The following is a 23,440-nucleotide window of genomic DNA, read 5'->3' as shown; positions in this document are numbered from 1 at the left end:
GGGCCCCATTAGCAAGCACTGTAGATTTACTTAATTAGAAAAATATTTTGTTTTCTCCGATTTTTAAAAAAGGAGAGAGAGAAGGAAAAAAAAAAAAAGAAGCAAAAAGAAACCAAGAAACCTCCAGGCACAATATTAATCTAACCTGTTACCTGGTGCTTAATAACTTATAAACCAAAGGCATCTATCAATCTATAATTTAGTTTTCCCTTTGATCTGTTGCAGCCCTTGGATCACAGTCTGGCAGCTGTTGCTGTCTTATCCTTCCTGCTTCGCTTCCAAGCACGAGGTCTCACACCCTGCCCAAGCATTACTGGTGTTTTTGGGAGACAGGACCCAGGGGTTGGTGGGTGTAGAAGAGCAGAACTTACACCTTGAGCTTGAGGGAAGTACAGACCGACAGGAGGGAGCCAAGTGCCCAGGCTGGACCTCCTGCCCACCCTCCTTCCCTGACCTCCAGAGGATGCTGCCCTGGCCCGCTCTTGGCTAACGACTGGGAGACTTTAAGGACATGATCTGCAGCTGTCAGTGGCTGCCTTGACAGTTTCCAGGATCCAGATCTAACACTCTGAGCACAAATATCCTGCTCTTCAGTTCTTTTGTTGCTCTCTGCAGCACCTCCACGGCAGAAGAGCCAAATATCAAAGGGACAGTGAAATGCCACGACCGTGCCATGGGCCCTGCTGTGCCCAGCACTGTGTGCCCCTCATACAGCAACAGTGCAAACAGGGACATCCTCTGACCAAAAAAAAAGACACTAAACACCACTTTTCTGACACGGATTTCCTTATGGAGTTGGTACTGGACTGTCTGTTAAAGTCAGCAGAAAGTCCGCTGGGGATCCTTCAGCTTGGCACGAGGTGTCAGAGCTCTCCTGGCCCTTATGGGTTACTTGAAACAATGCCCTTTCATTTTATCTGCCTCTCTCTTTTCCACGATGGCTGTAACCATTCTGTGGTGGAAGGAATGCCTCCAAGACGAGGAAGTTTCAATTAGGGCGCCGAAACCCAAAGCTGCAGGTTTATGGCTTTAAATTAACATATAGAGATTCGCTCCAGGTACCGTAACCAAACCAACATCCAGCCCTGCTCTCTGATTACAGGCCTGATAAAGGATTTATGGAACATAGCACAGGAAGCTCTCCCTTTGCTGGCTGCCTTTCCACGGGGCAGTGGCAGAGCAGATAAAGTGCACAGGGCTGATCCTCAGCTGGTGTAAATCAGCCACTGCTGGGCTCTGGAGCTGGAGCACTCCAGGCTTGCCACCCTTGGCTCCTGCAACAATTCATTCCCCCTTCAGCATTTCCCATGTTTTCTTTGGTACAATTACACGTTAACCTACAAGGACTGTGGATTCTGAGCTGTGCCTTCTTCACTTGCCAGCACAGCAACTCTCAACCCGCCTGAGCTGGGAGCGTTCAGGTTTTCACCCATCCTTACAAGCTATCTTGAATTAACAAGGGCCAGTGATACACCAGCAGACGAAGTCAAATGTCAAAAAAATCAAAATATTTCTGTCTGGGGGAAAAACCAACCAACCAACCAAAAACCCCACAAAAAACAGGAAAAGTAAACACACCTGACTCCCACACACACACACCATTAACTCTTTCACTGTGGCTGTGAAAGTCAGAATTCTGCAAGTTTTGTGTGCTGAAGCCTCACAAGGTATCAGCGTCCTGCTTTTGTGTTAGCCCCGGTTAATCACACCAAATGAAAATAAATAAATAATAATAGTAATGATAATAAAAAGTTCCCCGAAGTGCCCATTTTCGGCCCTCCCGGGCAGTGCACTGGCCCCCCCTGCTGCCGAGGACCGTTCATTGGCAAACCATCCCGTGCAGATGTTCATCTGATCCATTCCCAAAATCTCTGGTGACAGACATTCCACAACCTCCCTGGACAACGTGTTCTCACGCTGTGACAAAATTCCTATTGCTGCTCATCAAACGATTGATCCTGGACCAAATGAGAAGTGCTCTTGGCAGGCTGGTGTGGGATAATTCCCAGAGTGACACTTCATCTGCTCTAAGAGAACAGGGTGAGCCTCACTGACATATTTTACCCATCCAGGATGTCAGAACAGGCACAGAAATCCAAATCCACCACCTCAGACACGCTGGGCAACACCACCTATAACCTCCAGTTTACATTCCTCCCTCCTATTAGGATTTGCCTTCCTTTAATGATTATGCCCTTTGTAGGAATAAGACCCAATTCCACCTCTCCCCTTAACACCCTAATGTAATTTAAAAGTCTTGAAAAGAAGCAAAAACAATCTTAAAAATGCATGTGAGCTACCTATTATTTATACTGTAATTGGGGAATGGAAGTATAACCACCTGTACAAAAAAAAAAAACCAAACAAAACCAACAAAATAGTCAAGCTATACCTAAATTTCTCACAAAATGGAAAAAAAAAAAAAAGGAAATTATTTTTTTCTTACAAACTTCAGAAGTCCTTAAGCAGACAGTAACCAGGCAGAGTCTCCTGCAGAGCCCTGAGCCCGGGTGTGCTCGTGGGTGTGCAAGGACATTTCTGTGGCCCCACGTTGTCCCAGAACAAGCCCAGCACTGAACACGCTCCCCTGACTTCATTAATCCAACCCTTGCTCGTGTATCAAAGTGCAGCACGTTTTCTTGTAAAAATGATTAAGCTGCTAATTAAGCTGTTTATAACTTGTTTCCCTGGTTGCTAATGATAATTAACATGCAAATTAGCCGAGGGAAGAGAGGCACAGGGGTCCTCAGTTCATTACCAAGTTAATTACTGTTTGCATACTTAAACATAACAGTTATAAATGGTGGCATTTAATGTAATGGCCAAGATGATAATTATACCAACGACATTTTGAAAAGTCATTTCAGTGTGTGCTATTTTTCTGGGTGATTAATGTTTCCATGGCTGGTTGATAAACTTGATCCAAACCCACGAGTTGGAAACAGCATAACCAGGCAAGTTATCCCTTAACAACATTTTCTTAGCCCCGTCTGTTTGTAAGGGAGGGAAGGAATGAGAGGAAAGAAGAGCAGTCAAGCCTCAATATTAACAGAGGAGGAACAAAATGGGCAGGTTAACACAGTCTAATTTGAGTTGGCCACGTATCTGTGAGATGTTGGAACAGTTTCCCTTTTTTTATACCTCACGATCAGTTATTCCATGTCACAGCAGTGCTGGGAATGCCTTCTGAGACTCAGCCCATCACACTCATCACACCAGGCACCACCCTTGGCCTCCAGTGCTTATATCCTAAATAAACACGGGATACACAACAGAAAAGTGACACTGGCCACTGGCACTGGGAAGAATGGGAGCAGAGGGCATTCATTTTGAGGGGACTTTGTTCAAGTGAACCTGTTCCAAACACCCTCACAGGACACAGATGTGCTGAGCTGGTTGGAAAATCAGCCTGGCTGGGCTGATTATTTGGGTGAGAGAGATGTGAAATCTGGGAAGTGGAAGAGTTTGGCTCTCCAGAGGTTAGTCCTGCTCCCTGATTACATGTGGCCCAACTGTTCTCAGTCTCAGCAGTTTCCATCTAGAAAATCTTGTACTTGCAAGTCTGGGCTGGGAAACGGCAGTGGAATAACTCAGAGCAGGAAACGACAGGATTACAGGGGGTATATTTTGTAATACCCAGATCCAGACTCATGGGGTCAGACTATAAAATGACCAAGCTAAGAACTTCTCTGGCCTCTGCCACCTTCCACCCACAGGTTTCAGAGCTCTTTACAAGCACCAAATTAATGTCTGGCTGTGGCACTGAGACTGGACGTGGCACTTAGTGCCATGATCTGGCTGACAAGGTGGTGACCAGTCAAAGGTTGGACTCGATCTTGGAGGTCTTTCCCAACCTGATTGTGATTTCAGACAGGAATTTCTACCCTCCAGCCTTTGTACAGGGGACGTGGCATCAGAGGGGAGGCAGGTGCAAGAACATCGTGAGGAAACACCATAAACCTTATAGGGGAACCTCCTTCACTCACCCCACTCATTTCTGTTCAAAGTCAAGCACGCCCACCTGGCTGTGGAATAAGCAGATCCACTTCCCTGCCTCTCATGGAGCCACTGCAGGACTCCCAGCAGAGGGAGAACACATTAAATTATGCAGCTGCACAGCTGAATCCCACAGTTCCAGCACAGACAACTCAGGCAGCAGAGTCTGTGTGTGTGGTGACCTCTGGGTGCTTTGTGCTGCTGCTGCTTTAATCTCCAGAATATAAACAAAGGGATTATTTCTTTCTCTAATGGAACAACCACGCTTTTCTCGTAATCTCACTCAAGTGCATCTTAATCCTGCTCCTTCTCAAGGAGCCCCGCAGTCCTTTGCATCATCATTCCTACTGGGTGAGCCCAGATCCAGACAGGCCAGTGCATAAAGAGATGGTTTGGGCTTTCTGTGCCCACACACCTTCACCTTTGTGCACCCAGAGAGCACCAGGGTGCTTCATGTGTCAACACATTGATGTTTGAGCCTGGAAAGCCGAGTGAAAAGCCAAGACTGGCACTCACTCCTCAAGGCCTTGCTGAGAAGCTTGAGCAAAGGGGTAAATTTGGTAATAACCAAACCAGATCCAGAGTGCTCTGGTCTAGTTGAAAAGGTGAAGGTTGGACTCCGTGATCTTGGAGGTCTTTTCCAAGGCCTAAATGATTCTGTGACAAAGAACAACACATAAAAGGCTGGCTGAGAATGTCCTGAACAGGAATGTTGCACGTCCCCTTTCCCAGCAGATCTGCCAATGCAAAGCTCAGTCTCCATGTGAGATCTGCTGTTCCAACCCAAAGGAAGGCAGAGCTGGGGGGGAACACGGTGCCAGGGGTGCAAATTTCCTTCAGAAGAGAAGAATATCCTGGCTCTGTCTGACCCCAGAGCCACAGGCAGCCCAACCCTCGGGGCAGACCATGGGCATGGAACCAAATGTGCCCGGGGGTGAAATTACACCCCATGGTTTCACACATCACCAGAGCTCTCCCCTCCAGCGCCAGGGGCACTGTCTCATTCAGTACAAACCACCCTCATTCCCCAGCCTGAAGGAGGGCAGGATCTGGTGTCTGCTCTCCAACCCAGGCACAGCTCAGAGTGAAGAATGACACTCAGATAAATCAAAGATTTTCTTTTTTTTTTTTTTTACACTGCTATTGCTCCACACCGTTACACCCCTTTCTGTCAAAGAAAGTTCATTCTCTTCCTATTTTAAGACAAATTTTCCACACCAAATTACTGGTTTCTCCCCTGCAGCCCCAGCTACACCTGATACTTAAAAGCCCGAGGGATTTGTTACACACACTGGAGGCACCAAGAGCCTTTAAAAGAAAGAAGTGCAAGATTTCTCAGCCCTGTGTCTCTGGCACAGGTTGCTGCAGACACGTGTCAGTGCAGCTACTGCTCTGCAAAGCAGGAAAAAGCAAAATTTGCAAACTTGTGCTGTGTTTATTCCCCCCACACACACCTCCCTTTAAAAATTTATCTGTAATCAGAGACACCACGGGGAGCTATTGTAACATACTTACTATTTAATGAGTGTGCAGCATACTCAATATTTAATGTTTGCATAAACATCTCCCCACTTTTCCCCCTCTCTTTGCTTCTACGATCCTGGAAAAGGAGCTTGTCACACCTACCCCACAGGACAACAAACAGCAAATTGTCTGGTGGCTTGAGAAGAACCTGCAGAGTCTTTAAGCTACAGCCCTGGTTCCACCAGTTACAACAACAGGTTTTCACACTGGCCTCTGCTCACACACCTCAGCAAAATACTATTTTTCCCTCTGCATCAAGCTCCTTAGATGCTGTTCCTCTTACTCCTTCAAGGACCAAAGTTAGGAACCTAAATTAATTTCAGCTGAAGTTTGATACACAACATACAATTGGTTGTATTTGTACCACCTGCTATAAAACCCTAAGACAACAGAACAATGCCTCCCCACAAGTTGTAACACCATCCCCTAAACCATCTGTGTGTAGCAGGGAGCACAGGGGACTCTTAAACCCAACCAGGACTCTTTCTGCTGGAAATGATGGATGGAGGACACTGCCATCCTCACGTTCTTTGGATCTACAAGGCAAAACGTGGCTGGAAGCAACTTCCAGACCACTCAGTCATGCAGCAAAGTCAAATTATGGGTAATGATTTTTGCAGCCTGGACCACAATCCATTGGAGGCTCCAGTCTCGGTTTTATTCCCACAAGCTCAATTCCTGAACCCCAGCAGGGAGGGGCAGAGGTGTTTGATCAGCCCAGCTCCCTTTAATGTGATTTTTATTTCAGAACTGGCTCTTTTGATGCCCTCGAGTCTTTTTTGGCAATATCACCTGTGGCCCGATGTGACAGCAATGCTAAATTATATCTTGACGGCTAATTAGGGTAATTAAAGTGAAAGTAATCAAATCAACGTAATGAGCAAACTCTTAATAAAATGTCAAAAAAATCTCCATCCATCATAGAGGGGTTTTTTTCCTCTTTTGAATGTCAAGGAACATGGAGAAGGAAAGAGTTGGGCTTCAGAGTGGCCCTGGCTTAAAGGGACATTGCCAGGCTGGATACTCCTAAAAACATAGTTAATTTACTGCCAAAAACCACTGTTGTTATTCAAACATAAGGGTTATTATTTAAAAATATGGTTTCTCATTAAAAAATAAAGTTAAATGTGTGGGTTACACCACAGTTCACCAGTTTGTGTAATTCCCTATATCTTGTCTTGCTGAGGGTCACAACCTGGGTTACCTTCCCTGAGGTGAGGAGCTCTTTGTCCCTAAGACAGGGGAGTCCTTTCCCTCGGGCTCCTTTCCCTGCGCATCGCGGTGTCCCGGGAGGAGGCAGGAGAAGCGCAGGCACCGTCCCCGAGCCATCCCCGCACGGACCGGGCTGTGTTTGCGGTCTCCAGGCAACAGAGCGCCCGCTCCTGCCCTCCCTCCCTCCCTCCCCGCCTCGGCTCACCTCGGCTCAGCTCAAGCCCCCCCAGCTCCGCTCTGCAGGACCCACCACACCCCCAGGCTCGTCCCCCGAGGGCCCCTCACCTGCGCAGGTGAGGGATGAGCGGCAGGAGCCTCGTCCTTCCCGCTGCAGGTTCGCTTCTCCTTTGCCGAGGCCAGGGGAAAAGGTAAGCGAGGGGGGAAGGAGCGGTCCCGTCTCTCCCGTGCCAGCGCTGCCGGCGGCCGATGGTTAAAGGTTCATCACGGGGGGGTCTCAACCAGGGAGGGCACAGCCCGGTGGGAGCCCCGACTCATCCTGAATGTTCCATGGGCAGGGAGCACTGCCCAGGCTGTGTGGCTGCTTCCCAGCCGACCTCACCTGGCTGGAGACTAAGAACCTCTGTGCTGGTTCTCCCCAAGAAACCTCCCAGTGCCCAACCCCTGGCTTTTCACAGCACCTGGAGGGACATGATTGCTCATGTCCCTCAGCTGGGAGGAGGTAAAGTAGAAGCACCTGTGCTCTGCAGCCCCTCACCCTGAACTCTCTACAACTCCCTGACAGGAGGGGGGAGCCAGGGGGGGTTGGTCTCTTTTCCCAGGCAACTCTCAGCAAGACAAGAGGACAAGGTCTCAAGTTGTGTCAGGGGAGGTTTAGGTTGGATGTTAGAAAGAATTTCTTCCCAGAGAGGGTGCTCAGCTATTGGAACGGGCTGCCCAGGGAAGTGGTGGATTCTCTGTCCCTGGAGGTTTTTAAGATGAGACTGGATGTGGCATCAGTGCCATGGGCTGGGAACCACAGCGGGGTTGGATCAAGGGTTGGACTTCATGATCTGGGAGGTCATTGCCAACCCAGCTGATTCTCTGATTCTCTGATTTCTGTTGTACAGGCTCCAGCCCTGTCCCACGTGTGATGCTGCCCGGTGAGGGTGCAGAGCATGTCCCCCGAGGAACTCGCTGCCCTGCTCTGCGGGGAAGGGGACCAGCACCTCGCCCGGCAGGACCTGCCCACAGCCACTGCCTTCTACCTGGCTGCCTTCAGCTGCTGTGCCCCCACAGCAGAGCAGAGGGTGACCCGCATGGACAGCAGGCTCCGGGAGCAGGTCATAGCCACTCTGGAGAGCTGGTGCCAAGGCAAGGGGCAGATTCCCAGGATCCAGAGCAGGAACCTGGCCGTCGTGTCCCTCAGTGTGGGAATAGCTGCCATCTTCCTCTCCGCCCTGAGCCCCAACAACGTGGTGTCCTCTCTGTACGAGCTGGAGGCTCTGCTGCAGCGAGGGCGCCCGGAGGAGGTGGTGAGGAGATGCAATGTCCTGCTCCAGGCTGGCCCGGGGTGCCCCATGGAGCTGCTGCTGCTCAGGGCCTTGGCGTGGGTGCTGTCGGGGACAGGGCTCAGGGAGGGGGTGGCAGGGTACGTCCAAGCCTTCGTGCTGCACGGGGCCGAGGCGGTGGCCCATGTGTGCAGCAGGCAAAGGGAGCACCTGCCACGGGTCGTCCAGGCCTTCTCCAGCTACCTCTCAACGTTCCAGAAGGAAAGCCCAGACTGCAGTTCCTTGGAGCAGTGGCTGGGCAACTGCTTTGGCTTCCTGGCTGCGGTGGCACCGGGCGATGTCTGGGTGTGCAGGCTGCAGGCAGCTCACCTCCTAAAACAGGGCAAATTCCAGGAGTGTGTAGCCCTTTGTACCAAGGCCCTCGAGGGCTTCTCAGCTGGTCAGCTCAGAGATGAGGCAGTTTTGGGTCTGCTCTTGGAACGGGCTGCTGCCTATTTCTCCCTGGGTGAACGGGTGCAGGAAATGATGCAGGATTTAGCAGAAGCCTTTGCTGCAAACCCTGCCCAGGCCAGGAGACACTTTGAAGAGCTTTTCTCGCAGCGTGACACCCAGAAGATTGAAGAGCAGGCTAGAACCATCCTGGAGGGGAAGTTTGCAGCGTACAGGGAGGCTGTGCGTGCTCGCACCGAGCTCAGGGGCAATCATGGAGCTGAACTGCTCCCTCCTGTCATCCAGACGATCCAGCTCCTCCTGCAGCTCTGCCCGGGGTCCCAGAGGGAGCTCAGTGTCCGGCTGGCAGAGTGCCAGCTCCTGCAGGGCCACCCCGGGGCTGCCCTGGGCATCTGTGACCAGCTCCTGGCAGCGGAGCAGAGAACTTACCACAACACCCTGCTGGCACTGCGAGGGTTCTGCTCCCTCCATGCCCAGGACCACCAGCAGGCCCTGCAGGACTTTCAGAAGGTCATTGAGCATGATTCCCCACATCCCAACAGCTGCATTAAGGCCTTGTGTGGCCGTGGGCTCATCCGCATTGCTGGTGGCAGCTCTTACCTGACAGCCCTGGATTACATCACAGCCTGCCAGTTAAAGCTGGAAGAAACCCTCTTCACCATCAAGTCCTACGTGCCGTGGAACCAAAGGGGACTGCTGCTGAAAGTTCTCCAAGAGGAAGGACAGAGGATGCTCCAGAAGAAGAGGTACCCAGGGGGCAGTTCAGTTCATTTTCAGAAAAACAAACAGTGCTGGGCAGATTCTTCACCTTGAAGGTGGCTTGTTGTGTCGTTTTTTTCCCGTCCAGAGATGCCCCTGGGGTTTTCCAGCTGGCCTGTCTCTTGGTGGAGCTGGACACTGCTGATGAGGCCTCCAGGATCCTCTGTGCTGATGCCCTGTACCAGATGGGCCGTGGAGAAGAAGCCCACAGGCTGCTCTCGCTGGTCCTCTCCAGAAACCCCCAAAGGGCTCCTGTCCTGGCCAGGCTGGCACTGCTGCAGCTGAAGAAAGGGTTTGTGTGTGATGGAAACCAGGTAAGGAGCGTGTGGAAAAGCTTCCCCTTCAGGGTCATTCCCTTCTGAACATTTGTCTGGCTTGGCACTGCCTGTCCCAGACCTCGGCGAAATTACAAATTAATCCTCATGCTCAGTGCTTTGTGTGCATTGTCCTTTTATAACCGAACTTTTTGCTGTTAGAAGCTCCAGGAACAGCAACGGGGAGAGCTGTTGACACAGTGGAATTTGGAGCCCACGTGAGGTTTAGGTGATTCAACCTCTAGCAAAACTTTTAAGATCTAAATACAGGCCTGAGATGCATCAGAATCACAGGACTTTCTGTCTGTAGCACAGGACACACAAGGACTCAGCTAAATCCAGCCCATTCCTCTCATGGCTCTTTCCAGCAGAGACTTTAAGCAGGTAGAGCATGACTGAGCATCCTGCCCCCGGGGACAATATTGTGGGATTGATGATTTTCCCCCAGAGAAAAGGAGGCAGCAGTGCCACCTCACTGATTATCCCAACGAAACCCTGGAGAGCAGGGCGGGGAAAGACACAGAGCCTCCAACATCAGTCTGCAGTTTTCTCCCCTTAATGCTCGTGCTTGAAACCCTGGAAGAGGTTCCAGCACATTTCATCCTCCTACCGGGGATTGCAAAACTGAATTCCCGGGTTCTGCCATCAGAGGGAACTATTGCATTTTTTAAAGTGCCACATAAACGCTAACCCTAAAGAGAAAGGTTTTACTATTACCACTTCTCTACTCCCTATGAAAAGTAAAAGTTTGGTGTGATTTGCTGCCTTTGGGGAGGCTATTAATGAGTGACATGGCTTAATTGGAGTCCATGTGCTGCCCCTGGAAGTTGGATTCCTATCTGCAGCTTCTGCTGCAAGTTCTGCATGGGGACACACGTCACCAGAAATTTCTCTTCAAAATGTTTTCATCCCACCTGCCTGTCAGAAGCCAAACACTTTTATCTATTAATAAAATAGAGAAAGTAATAACTTCAATGGATGTGTCTGGTGCATCAGGATAACTTTGTTCTTGTCCTGACTTCCCTGGCTCAGATTTGAATATCCAGTACCTGCTGGTTGCTGTAGAAAACACCTTTTGATTCATTTCCACAGGAAATGCAGTAAAACCTTGCTTATGAATCTCACTGCGGTAAATGGAGGCAAAGATACCACAAGTCAGGCAAGATCCTTTTCCAGGAGGAAAACACTTTGTGGATTTCAATCCATACTTTTCCCAGATTCCCAATAACAATTCTAAAAAAAAGGCTCAGCACTTCCCTGACTTTCCATTAACTCACTAGTTTTGATTTTACAGTCAAAAGGGGTCACTGGAATCCTTCTGTGTCACAGAAAGGTTCTATTTTTGGGGCAAATGCATGGTTCACCTGCATTTACACAAACACTTCCCTGCCAGTCTGGAGCAGATGCTGCCCAAAATAAACCAGACAGCACCAGGCATTTCCCCACAGTTGTTTCCACGGCTGGAGTGGTGGAGAGAAAAGACAGGAACTGCTGTTTTCTCCAACATGCATTTACACCAGAGCCAGCTGAGGAGTTAGATGTGAGATTCCTGTCCTTGGCTGGGCCGTGGCTGGGAGAAGCCCCCAGGGGAAGGTGGGCAAGTGCTGGGTGGGAGCAAACTGATCTGACCAGGTGGTTTAGCACAGCTTCACACCTCCTCATGCAAGTCTTCCTCTGCTACCTTTCTCCCTTCCATTGTTAAGCTGCTACAGAGAGTGATCAGGACTGGAGATACCTCCTGCCTCCTGCCCATCATGGACATTTTCCAGGCTGAGGACAGGAAGCTGATGCAAACCCACTGCCATTTCCAAGCACTGGCCATCCTGGAGAGCCAACAGGAGGATGTTCACATCAAAGAGGCCATTGCCTACCTGTCCTGTGCAATTATTGCTGCAGGTAGGGCATCAAGGTACCAATGGAGATGGACTTCTAGGGGAAATTAGATCAGTGGGTGGGACAGAATGTCCAGCCAGTTCTCATCTGCCACCTCCCCAAAGAGAAGACTGGAGCAGCAGGGTCATCTGCACCATGAAAAGGTGCAATAAAACAATAAATAATAAGTGAACAATCTGTGAATTCCTTGAAATGGGTTGCAAGTGTTCAGTTCAGTTCTGCAGGGACGTCAGCCCCTCTTCTTCACCTGCCAGAAAGCTCAAAGAGTGAGTGCAGCCACTTACATGGGATCCCTGTCCCAGCTTTTCCCAAGGAGAGAGCTCAGGCTGAGGCAGGAATGCTTCTGGCGTGTTCCAAGTGAAACCATGTTTGTATAGAAATCTGCCTTTCACTCTGAGCAAATGTTATGACAGCAGCACTGAGGGGAAGAGAGACTGGCTCATGAAAATGGAAAAAACTCTGTTAATTGCTTGGAGATGGTTCCATTTCACAGCCCCTGCGTTCCAGCTTATCAGCTCCCCACCTGCTGGAACAGATGCTTGTTGAGAAATAGAGATTGTCTTTATAGGAGCCAACTGGTCGAGCTCCAGAGTGATAATAACCTTTGGTACAGGAGTTTTGGAGCATATCAGGAGGGAGAAAAAGGCTCATTACTGTAACAGAATTGCTTGGAGCCTGTCTGCTGGCTCATCTCTGCAGGCAGCTGCGTTTGCTGACCTTCCTAGGAAAACATATTTCCAGTGGCACTGATGATTTATCATCCAGTATTGGGATGCCACAGTTATGGATTGCAACCCTGGGCATGTTAAGATCCTTATCAAAATTGCCTTGAAAGGAAGGGGCATGTGGATGGCAGGAAGATAAATGCTCTGCAGCCAGGGAGTGGATGGACCAGGATTTTCACTGTCAGCTCTATGTGTTTATTTGGGCAGCGCTTATATGAAAGCAGAGAAAAAAAAAAAAAAAACTTAGTATCCCAAATCCCAGTGCATATTAATTCTGGCAGGGAATTAGTCGGTTCCATCTGGATTACTCATTTATCCCAAACAAAGTGTACCTTCCTTGCCCATGGCAGGGGGTTGGACTCTTTAAGGTCCCTTCCAACCCAAACTATTCTGTGATTCTGACTCCACTTTATTAAAGCAGCCAAATGGCTTTGTGCCTCCACTCTCCCATCCCCACAGATCTCCTCCTTAGAGCTTTTCCTCTCATTTGTGCAGCTCCTATTCCAACCCCACACGGATTATTTTTCCCTTTCAACTCAGAAGTGATAATATGAGATAAGAATTCCACCTGCAACAAAAATAAAGGAAACTTCCACTTAAGCCCTCTCGTTGCACTTCCTCAAGTATCCTCAGGCAAAGTGGAATTTTTCTCTGGCTTCCTGTGGGTATCCCTGAGTGACTGTGGCTGCATCCCTGTCCTGCAGGTGGTGGTGCTGGGGATTGTCTCCTCAGCAGGGCTCGGTGCTACGGGCGCCTGGGGCAGATGAAAACTGCTATTTTTGACTTCAATGCCGTCCTGAAGGAGGATCCCAGGAACGTGCAGGCTCTGAGCGGCCGAGGGTTCGTTTTCCTCGCTCTGAGGCAGCAGAAGGTACTTCCACTGTGCTGATTTCCTGGGGGTTATTCTGAGGGTGTTAAACAACATCAGTGCAACGTATTCCAGAATTTGTCATGAATTCAAGTTTCTCACGGAATTTGGGCAGTGAAAGGCACTGGTTTGGGCTGGGTGTATAAGCAGCCCACCTGACATCACTAATCTGTTTTCCCAAGCAGAGGGAGGAAAGCTAAACCTTAGTCAGGATTTTCAGTGATAACCCAAGGAGTTCCAAACACTTTGCAAACAGCCACCCAAACCTGCTTCTCTGCCCTTCTACCAGCTTTGCAAATGGAAAAGATGCAGGACAAGGACAGGGCAGAGCAAAGAGTTTCTGTGGGACAACAGAGAACTGAAAGCACCTGAGAGAACAAATTATCAATATTTAGTTATTGCTTCTGTTCCATTTCTTGGTGTTGTCTTTCCATAGGAGGCAGTGCAAGATCTGATCTCGGCACTGAAGGTGGAGGCAGGAGCAGTGATCCCAGCAATCCTGTCCCTGAAGGGTGAAGCCCAAGAGCTGCTCACTGGGTGGCTCCTCCAGCACGGCAGGGCTGCGCTGACCCAGCTCGTGGCCACCAGAGACACCTCAAAGGGAGAAACCCTCAGGGACCTCCTGGTGATTGCAAGAGCACTGATCAGAATCTGCAAGGCTGCACAATACCACGTCTTCTACACAGATGTTCTGATTGCAAGTGGTGAGTTCCAACCCTTTGGCACAGCTGAGTGAGCAGTGAGTTGAAAGGAAGTGAATGTTCAATGGCCAAGTGTGTTCTGGGCAGCACTTCTCGAGAGAAGCCTGGAAATGTTCTGGGAAGGAGTTTGAAGTAATTAACACCTTTAGGTGTGGGCTGTGGACAGGCTTCCTAAATCCTGCTTTGGGGAATTTCCTTGGTGTCTCTCCCCCCAAGGAATGGGTTATGCAGCTTGTGCTGGTGTCACCCCACAGGGAGGTGTGAGGAGGCCCTGACCCACCTCCAGGCAGCGTTTGGCCACTGCCCCACTGAGGACTCTGCCAGGGCACGACTGGCTGTGCTGCAGCTGAAGAGGAGCAACGTGGCAGGAGCAGCTCACTCGCTCAGTGCCCTGGCCCAGAGAGATGAAAGGGAGCTGGAATTTCTCCTGAGCTTTGTGGACACCAAGCAGCAGCAGCAGCTCGCTCAGGTACAACCCTCTTCTTGATCCACACCTGTGGGGAAAGAAATGGGAGGCAAAATCAGGCTGTAGAGATTTTTCCCTGCCTTGTCGTGAGCAGAAGTGTGGGGGAAGACCTTTATATTCACATTTGTATAACAGTACTGGCCTTTGAGGTTGGTTTCCTTAGCTAAAACTATTGGGCACAGCAATGATATTCCTCCAGCCCACCCAAATATGTATTATCAGGCATTTTTTTTCAAATTTCTCCCCCCAAAAGTTCACCCAGCTCCAAGAAAGAATCTCCAATAATAAGACAGGAGAAGCTGAGATTGATGGTGAGGAGTTTTAACACTCAGTCAAGCATCTGCAATTCTGATTACCCAGAAGCTCTGTGCTCTGAGAAGCAGTTTGCTTCCTTTGATTCAATTTGGGGCTGGTGTGCGCCCTGGTGAGAACTTATATTGTTATGCTCTCTCCCAGGTTATAAAACAAACAACATGCTGACACACTTAATGCATCGAGGGGAGTATTTGGGATGTATTTTAACAAAACAGCAGGAGGATATAAGTAAACAAGTATTAATTTACCAGTCCCCAGACGTGCCCCATTACAGAGAAAAGAGCCCCTCTCTCCTGAATAATGTAAAAAGTTCAGTCTTATGGGGGAGAGTTGGAAGGTTTCAGAGCCAATTTGCAATCTTCCACTTTGGAAAGCTGATAAAGGTGCAGCTGAGACTGTGACTGTGGAGGCCCTGAGGAGGTGTCTGTAAATGAAGATGCATTTTACAGCTGAATTTCCCTTGCTGCCACATCGCTCCTTCTGTGGGGAAGTCTCTCAGCTAAATCCACCCGTGCTGCTTTGTGAAACAACACAGGAGGGATATTCTTGTGCTGTCAATAAGAGAAGAAGAAAGAGAAGGGGAAAAAAAAAAAAAAAACAACCTCCAAACTGCTTTTTCTATAGCTTAAACTGCACTGCTGTGTCAGAACCCACTGGTGCCACGGGTGAGTGAAGCCTTTAAAATGGGAGAGGCTCTTTGTTTCTGTCTTGAAATAGAGAAATGAAAGATTTCTCTGGAAACTTGAGAGAAAAGGGGTGACAGGACTTATTTCAAAACTGGAACTCGATACCAGTGTTAGAAGTTTGAAAAGAAAACATTAGTCTCTTTTATATTCTGCTTTTGCTCAACTGAGTAAACATTTGAGCTCGAGCACCTGGGTCTTCTTCTATGTATTTTGTGACAATAAGTGTTTACTTTCTGGGGTGGGGAAGGAATTGGTTCATTCACCTGCCTGGTGTCTCAAAGCCCTTCCCAGCAGCACTTCCTTTTGCCTGCGAGGTTATTCCAGTTTGGGAGAGAAAGGAAGATCTCAGTAAAAGAAAAAATAGATTTACAGGCAGAATTAGTGCCAAAAGGATGGCCTTGCTTTGCCATGGCTCCCAGCCACACCCTGGGAGAGGCTGTTCTTTCTGTCACCCCCATCTCACAGGTGAGGAGGCTGCAGCAAAGCAGAGTGGAGTAGTTTAACACCCAGCCCTCAGTCTCAGCACTCCAGCACAGCAGCATTTCTGCCACATTGTTTTAGAGTGTTTGGAGGTTCTAGAAACGTGTCATCATTACCCTGGAGTCTGGTCTGAAGGGCTAAAAATAATCCCCCATAAGCTGAATAGGAAAGGGTGGAGGAAGGAGAGAGCTCCTTGATGTACTCAGTTTTTTCCATGAAAAACAAAGCAAGAAAATCCTCCCATTTATTTATAGTCTAAGGGGTCCCACGCTAAGAAATTTGTAAACAACTGGGAGAGCCCCATGGGAATAGGAATCTGAAAGATTTATTAAGCTGCAAAAGGTCACAGGAAGGGAGTTTGCTGCTGCTGGTGCAGCTTCAACTCTTTGGTTTCCTAAGTCAGAGGTTCCCAACTCCTCACTGGATCCTCAGAGCTGTGGACATGCCAGAGGATACCCAGACCCCCACAAAAATGGTTTCTAAAACTGTATGGTCTGTGATGGAATTAGGCCCTTAGCCCGAGGCGAAACATTTACTGACAATTTTGAATAATTTTTTCCCCAAGTCCGGCAAGAAATGCAGAATCCTGTGGCTTGCTCACTTTGGGGACTCCCAGGAAATGTGAAGAAATGGAAGCAGTGGCTCAGTTAATAAATGCAATATTGTATGGGTGCAGTAACCCAAAACGCTGCTGAAACCTTCAGCATTAGGTTAGTCACCCAGCAGAACAACAAAAATTGTATTTTTTTCTGCCTTTGAGACAACAAATGCACTTTAAACACTGAAAATGACAATTTAACTACACAAACACAAGGTGTTTTGAGGAATTGCACTGTGTTCTCTGGAACAATGTGATCTAGAACTCTGGAATTTCTAGGGGAAAAAAAACATCTTCCGTTGCCAGCTGCAATTCCACTTTGACCCCTTGCTAAAACCCTGCCACTGAGGAAACACTTGCATTGACTGGTTGTCTTAAATACATTTCAAAGCACAAACTAAACTTGCTGCTCTTTAAATGTATGTACAGATATCTGAGGCGGGTTTGGACAGGCTGCCTCACAATTTACAGCCAGAATTGTTAAAGCCAGGGATTGCCCCTGACTGAGGAGAGGTCCCACTGCTATTTCCACGTGTGGAAGCTGAGAGATTCTCTAATAAATATGACTATATAAAGGATTTTACATTTATATAGCAAAATAGCAAAATATACATATATTATTATATATATTCTGTGCATTATAACAAAATAACTGGGGTGGAATTCCTCACAAACCATTAGGAGTGGCTGAAGTATTCCTGCCACTGCTCTCACCCAAGGTGCTCAGACCTGCCCTGCAACGCTGACCCCTCTCATCCAGAACTGTTTGCCTCAGTCCTGTTCAACAACAATCAATTCTAATCGAAGTCAACCAAGATAAAAAGGCACATAAAGAGAGTGGGAGGCCTGACCTGGCTGTCCACTGGGGCTCCTGAGACAGTGGCTGGGCTAACTGGGTTCTGGGGGGCCACAAGCATCCAAAAGGGAGTGTTATCCCACAAAATGAGAGAGATGAAAATATTTATCCTTTGCTGTTTGGCTCAGCCTTTTGTAAGACCCCACTGCTGGTGGCAGCCTTGTTTATAACTTAAATATTCACTCTGCTGCAGCACCTTAAAAGCTTTATTTATTACCAATAAAGGGAAATAATGAGAAATCCATTTGAGGCAAATAATTCTAATGGCGTTTTCTTTATTGACCTCCCTGAACCTAAAAATTATGTGGCTCTTTCTGCCTTCTCTATTTTCCTGTTGTTGTTTTTCCCTTCAGACAGGGGCAGAGAATTCACTTGTACTCAAGATTAACGATTAGCACAGACATCAGATGGCCTTTTCATCCTCCAGCTTGGGTAAACTTAGGTAGAGACCAAAACCTTTGTTATTAGCACATGAAGATATTTGTGGGGAGGTTGGTCCCTTCAGCTTTTTGTTCATCATTCCTGAGGAACGTCAACGAATTCAGAGGAAATTCTGACAAACCTTTAGGCAAACATGCAGGAACAAAGAATCACAGAATCAGAGAATCACAGGATCAGCTGGGTTGGAAGGGACCTCCCAGATCATCAAGTCCAACCCTTGATCCCACACCGCTGTGGTTCCCAGCCCATGGCACTGATGCCACATCCAGTCTCACCTTAAAAACCTCCAGGGACAGAGAATCCACCACTTCCCTGGGCAGCCCATTCTGATGTCTGATTACCCTCTCTGGAAAGAAATTCTTCCCAATATCCAACCTAAACCTCCCTTGGCACAACTTGAGACCATGTCCTCTTGTCTTGCTGATGGTTGCCTGGGAGAAGAGCCCGATCCCCACCTGGCTACACCCTCCTGTCAGGATGGGGGTGTTCAGAAACTCTTGAGATAACAGCAAGTGATCCAAGAGTTTTACACCTGCAGGCAAAACCAAAGAATGGGGTTAATCCTCCAACTGGGTGCAACCACAACTTTTGAAAAACACCTAAGCTTTTTCGGTGTCTGTGCGTGTGACCCATCCAGCCTGGATGTCCTCCTGGTTTTTTCCACTCAGTACCTAACCTGAAGTCTTTTTGTCCCCGCAGGTGGCAGCCCAGCAGGGCCAGGTGCTGCTGGAAGGGCAGCAGTACGAGAAGGCCCTGGGGTTCCTGTCCCTGGCCGTGGTGGCCGGCGGGGCCTGCCCGCGCTCCCTGCGCCGCAGGGCCAAGTGCCTCGGGCTGCTGGGGCAGCACCAGCGGGCCCTGGCAGACATGGACGCCGTGATCCAGGGGCACGGCGGGCACAGCCCGAGGACACGGGCGCGGGATCTGTGCTCCAGGGGGCTGCTGCTGCTGGCCATGGGGCAGGAGGAGGCAGCGGTCCAGCAGTACATGCAGGCCCTGCGGCTGGACCGGCCCGCGGCCCTGGGCAGCATCGCGGAGCGCCCCGGCAGCCAGGCCTTGGCCAGGGCCTTCCACAGCACGGCACGGCACAGCCTCCGGACGCGGCGGTACCGAGAGGCCTGGGAGGTCACGGACTACGGGCTGCAGATCGATAAAAACCCCGAGCTGCAGAGGCTGAGGATGAGGCTGAAGAGGGAGGCGTCGGGCTGCAGCATCCACTGATCTCCCTGCCTGGGGATTTTCCGCTCTCTGGTTGCTGCGTGGTTTGTTTGTGAGGCTGCAGGAGAGAGGGAAAGATGAGGAGCTCGTGATAAATATGCAACAGATGTGACGCCGAGCAGGATTAGAGAAGTAGAAAGTTTCAGGTGGTGAAGCAAAACTGACCAAGAGAGCCATGGGGGGGGAAAGGGAGTTGCAGTATTCACAGTTCTTTAAAATTATTTAAAAATTATTGTGGGTTATGTAAACTCCCCCTTGGGAAGAAAGCTTTCTTCTGGCTAAACTGAACTAACTCTAACACAGGTCTTCCAGTCCTAGTGAAGGAAATCGTTCAAATGGCTTGCAGTTTATGAATAATAATAATGTATTTCCATGACATTTGATTAGCTTTAACACATACTATTCAATTAAGTGGCCTTACTTTTATGGGCCAGTCAAAAAGATCAGTCAAAAATAACTTTTGTTATTGATGTAACACCATGTGTGTAACACCCCTCTCCTGACCTCCTCCTTCCTGGATGGAAGGCTCTGCCCTTGTCAAAGTGCCGTGGATTTGCACTGATCAGCACCAATACTGCGTAGTGGAGCAGCACAGATGCCAAGTAAACTGTTTTACTGGCCCAGGGAACAGTAAAACAAGAGATAATATGAAGGATGAGACTCAACAGAGATGAGATACCCAATCCTGGGAGTCCTGCCCTGTTATCTGGGACACACAGGCAGCCGGACTCCAGACTTCACCTGGGGCTGCCAGATCCTGTGTCTCTGCCAGAGCAGATAATGGGAATAATCTCTCTGTAGGGGCGTTTGCCAGAGGTGCTAAACACCATCCTTCACACTCCTGAATTTCAAGCACCAAAGCTGGAGCATGAACTCACCAAGACTGGCCCATGTGCAGCAGGAGCTGGGGTTGGAGGCAGCAGCCAAGGTGCTGCTGCTGGGACTGCTCTCCGTGCTGCAGCACTCCCTCATCCCCCTCATCCACGGGGAGCAGCACAGGAATCAGCCTCTGGAATGCTCAGAAGGGGTTTGCCTGTTGTCATGTGTCTGGTTTTGTCACAGGTGGACTTGGGGACACCCCAAATTTAGTGCTGGTACATCCAGGGGGTTCACCTGTGCAAGGGGGACCCTCAGCTCAGGAGGGTTCTCACAGAGGAAACAAGGTGGGACCCAAAACAACCACCTCCTCTGTTTGTTTTGGCTTCTCCAAGTGACTTCCCCTGATGTTTTTGGAGTGTGATAATACAACCATGGAGAAAAACAGAAACTACTATTGAAAACAAAGATCAAAGCACTGCTGAGAACTGCTCTCCTGCTTTGATTGGGATGAAAGGGAGAGGGAGCCTTTTCTTTTTTGTTATATTGTTGTCTCAAAGGCAACAATCCAGAGTGAAACTTCATTCAGCAGCCGTGCAATCAACCCCAGAGCACTGACATCATCTGTAACCTTCCATCTCCCATCTCATTTTCCCTCTCTGCATGTTCCTTTTCTGCCCTAAGAGCACAGCTGAGACTGGGCTTCTTTCCCTTCAAATTCAAGAAGAGTTACTTTGATTTTAATCCCAGTGACACTGATGAGTACTTTCCCCCCTGTTTGACATCAAGATGCTATTGTTTCCACTTCTTTCGGGTTGAAGAATCTGGCTAAAAAAACCTGCAGTGACCATTTCTGTAGGTTTTTTTAATGTTAAGCTGCAATTCGTGGAGATTGTGGAGCTGCTTCCAACTGCTTTGAGACCCATCCCTCACTTTGTGCATGTTTGAATACTTAAAAAAGGGACTCTATATAGAGAGTCTTTAGTGCTTTAGGACATACCCTTATGGCTTGGTGCTGTAAATGCTACAAAACTGTGAAGAATTCAAATATATTTATGTGAATCAAGACTAATGTAATCAGGAAGAGACTGCAGCCTAACAAATACTGAAACTGGATACCTGTTTGTAATCCAGCTTGAAGCTACAGCCATCCCAAGGAAAGGTTAAATACCTGTAGTTTATTCAACTCAGAGCTCTATACAGACACTAACAAATAATTCTTTGCTCTCCACGAATTTTGTTCCTTTCAAGTATCCTGCAACCTTAAAACACCGAGGACTTTGTTGTGCATCATCACCAGGTAATGAATAACGAAAGAAACCTGAAATCGTGGCTCAGAGTGCTCCTACACAAACAGCTACCTGCCAGTTTTGCCTCTCTGAAGTATCCAACATTCCTTCTAAGCACAGAAAAGGAAAATCAGGTGTGAGAATATTTGCATCCCACAGTCAGACAAGTAAAGTTTCCTGACCTCATGCTCTGCAGTCCAGCAGGCAAAGAACAGCTCAGAAATTATGGCAAAGTGTTTGGAATCAACTGTTCGACTGGAAGCTGTTCCTCGAGTTCAGACAGAGCTAAACTTTGAGCTTTTGTGACCTCAAAAGGTTTCATTTCCTCTAAAATCCTGTCGCTCCCGTTTATTTTTCCCATTTCACTTGGTTATGTGCTCCCGGGTACCGAGAGAGTCTGAACAATCAGCCAACTTCTGCAACTGCTTCAGAAGCTGACACATCTCCTGGGAATTCGTCTTCCTGACTTTCAGCCTGAGCCCTTGTGCTCCCCAGCCCTGGAGCCTGTGGCAGTGTGGCCCTGGCTCGGGGCCATGCAAACCCAGGCACGTTAATGAGCTTCCCTGTGCCCGGGTGAGGACACTGCACTCCACTTGCAGGGGCAGATGTTTCACTTTAATGACAGCTAATCCAAAAGCCATTTCTTTTACTATCATTTCCCTGCAGAAGATGAACTGTGTTATCATGGCCCTGCTGCTGCACTGAGCCATTTCCAATTTGCCAGAGCTCCGAGGAGCCGCTGCCACCATCAATTTGATGTGTGACATGGAATTATCACTGCCAGGGTGCTCTGCCTTTGCAGCCTCGGCTATTTCAGCTGTGTTTCAGATAAACTGGTCTGTGCTGGAATCTGCTGGTTCAATTGGCCATTTCTCAGTGGCACCTGAAGAAAAATGACTCATTATTTAGCAGGCACAGCATCCCAAAGCTGTGGGATTCAGAAGGCTCTTTCTCCTCCTGCTCCTGCTCTGTGTTCCAGGAGTGACTTTTTCTGCAGGACGCCAAGGAATGCTGCACCTGTGTGCAACTCTGGCACCCCAAGCACAGGAGCATTGGTTTATTTGCTCCCAAAAGTGCTTGGAGGGTGGAAGGCAGACAGCTGATATTGGTGTCTGTGGCACTCAGAAGGTGGGGACGTATGAGGGCAGGGGAGAAAGGAATTGCCACCCAAATGGTGAGGTTAGAGAACATGAGCCAGTCCCAAAGTATGGCAGCAGAGAGTGGAAAACAGCTGTGATGACAGTGATGTTATTTTCAGTTTCTCACTGAGAGGGTGAAAAAGGCCAGTCCTGGCCCTCCCTGATGTCACAGCCTGGTGCCACCGACCCCATGGGTGCCACACCTCGGGTCAAGTGTGGAACCTACACACCTGAGACACTTGTAACTATTTCATTTTCAGTTCTCTTCCCTTCCAGAGTTTATCTTGGGCATGTGATGCGTGGCCAAAACCTCCCAGGGGCTCTGGCAAGCCCACCCTGTGTTCCCAACAGCCCCCAAGGACCTGTCCTGTGTGCAGAGCAAACCCTGCCACATCAGCTGTGGCTTTGGGACTGAATCACCACCCAACCCAATCATTTCTGTGTGTGTGTGTTCCCTGCACAATCCCAAAAAGCCAGGAGCTGCAGAGAATAAACGAGCACAGGAATTTCCCCGGGGACTGTAAAGGAAATTAGGAGCAGTGTCTGATAATCAGTCTGTGGGGCTCGTTCTGAGCTGTGTCACAGTCAATGAGAAAATGTAGCTGCAAAGCCAGAGGGGGGTTGTAGGAGGGAGCAGGAAGCACAGGAGGATGTTAATGATCCCATTCCAGTCCTTGGTTTCCATTTTGTTGTGCCCCTCAGTTGTGCTTCCCTGTCCAGGTCAGTGCTGCAGATGCCCAGCACCAGCCAGCAACCACACCTCACCAGGGGGAGGGACAGGGACCTCCAGCCACGAGGGAGCCCCGGGTTTGGATCCAGATCAGTAGTGGATGAAATGAAAAACTGACAGGGATTAGTATTTTCCCACTTTAAAATGACCATCTCACCGAGCATCTTGATTGCTTAGAAAGCTCAGATGTCCCATTATGAGACATTCCAACCCTGGTAATACACTCACTGTGTTCTCTAGAACTCCCATGAAAATCTTAAATGATTAGGAACACCTCTGAGTGCCTGTCACGGTGTAGGGTTTGTTCTTTCACTGCAGAGTTTAACAATAGAGACAATTATACCCTGCCATTTTCTTATTTTTTGCAGCCTTGCCAACAGTATTCTTGCAATGTTGTTTCTTTTCTTCTCATGCATCATTTGTCCATTCTTGGGCAATAAAACCTGCTTACTGAAGTAAACAGGTAATTAGCCATCTACATAAATTGCCCTGTGTCTGCACCATTAATGTGTTTGGATG

General features: G+C 48.8%; 1 protein-coding gene and 1 long non-coding RNA gene across 2 annotated transcripts in view; one reads left to right on the top strand and one right to left on the bottom strand.

Moving 5' to 3' along the window:
• The window catches only part of LOC113999522, a 42,846-nt gene extending 35,762 nt beyond the window's left edge, over positions 1 to 7,084 (bottom strand). The window contains exon 1 of the long non-coding RNA XR_003544898.2: positions 7,018 to 7,084. This is a non-coding gene — a long non-coding RNA (uncharacterized LOC113999522). The remainder of the gene's footprint in view (positions 1 to 7,017) is intronic.
• On the top strand, positions 6,912 to 23,424 carry TTC34 (tetratricopeptide repeat domain 34). Its single transcript, XM_039390865.1, has 8 exons — positions 6,912 to 7,100; positions 7,800 to 9,376; positions 9,478 to 9,703; positions 11,407 to 11,599; positions 13,026 to 13,192; positions 13,626 to 13,893; positions 14,145 to 14,359; positions 18,432 to 23,424. Exons 2-8 carry the CDS (start codon positions 7,848 to 7,850, stop codon positions 18,948 to 18,950), a joined length of 3,117 nt encoding a protein of 1,038 aa, XP_039246799.1. The 5' UTR covers positions 6,912 to 7,100; positions 7,800 to 7,847; the 3' UTR covers positions 18,951 to 23,424.
• Positions 23,425 to 23,440: the final 16 nt, after the last annotated feature.

The sequence above is a fragment of the Pipra filicauda genome, unplaced genomic scaffold (assembly GCF_003945595.2).
Source record: "Pipra filicauda isolate LSUMZ 115617 unplaced genomic scaffold, ASM394559v2 scaffold87_size3191425_pilon, whole genome shotgun sequence".
In the NCBI taxonomy this organism is placed as follows: domain Eukaryota; kingdom Metazoa; phylum Chordata; class Aves; order Passeriformes; family Pipridae; genus Pipra; species Pipra filicauda.
Note: the sequence above shows the minus strand (reverse complement) of the source record. Positions and strands in the feature narration are given on the sequence as shown.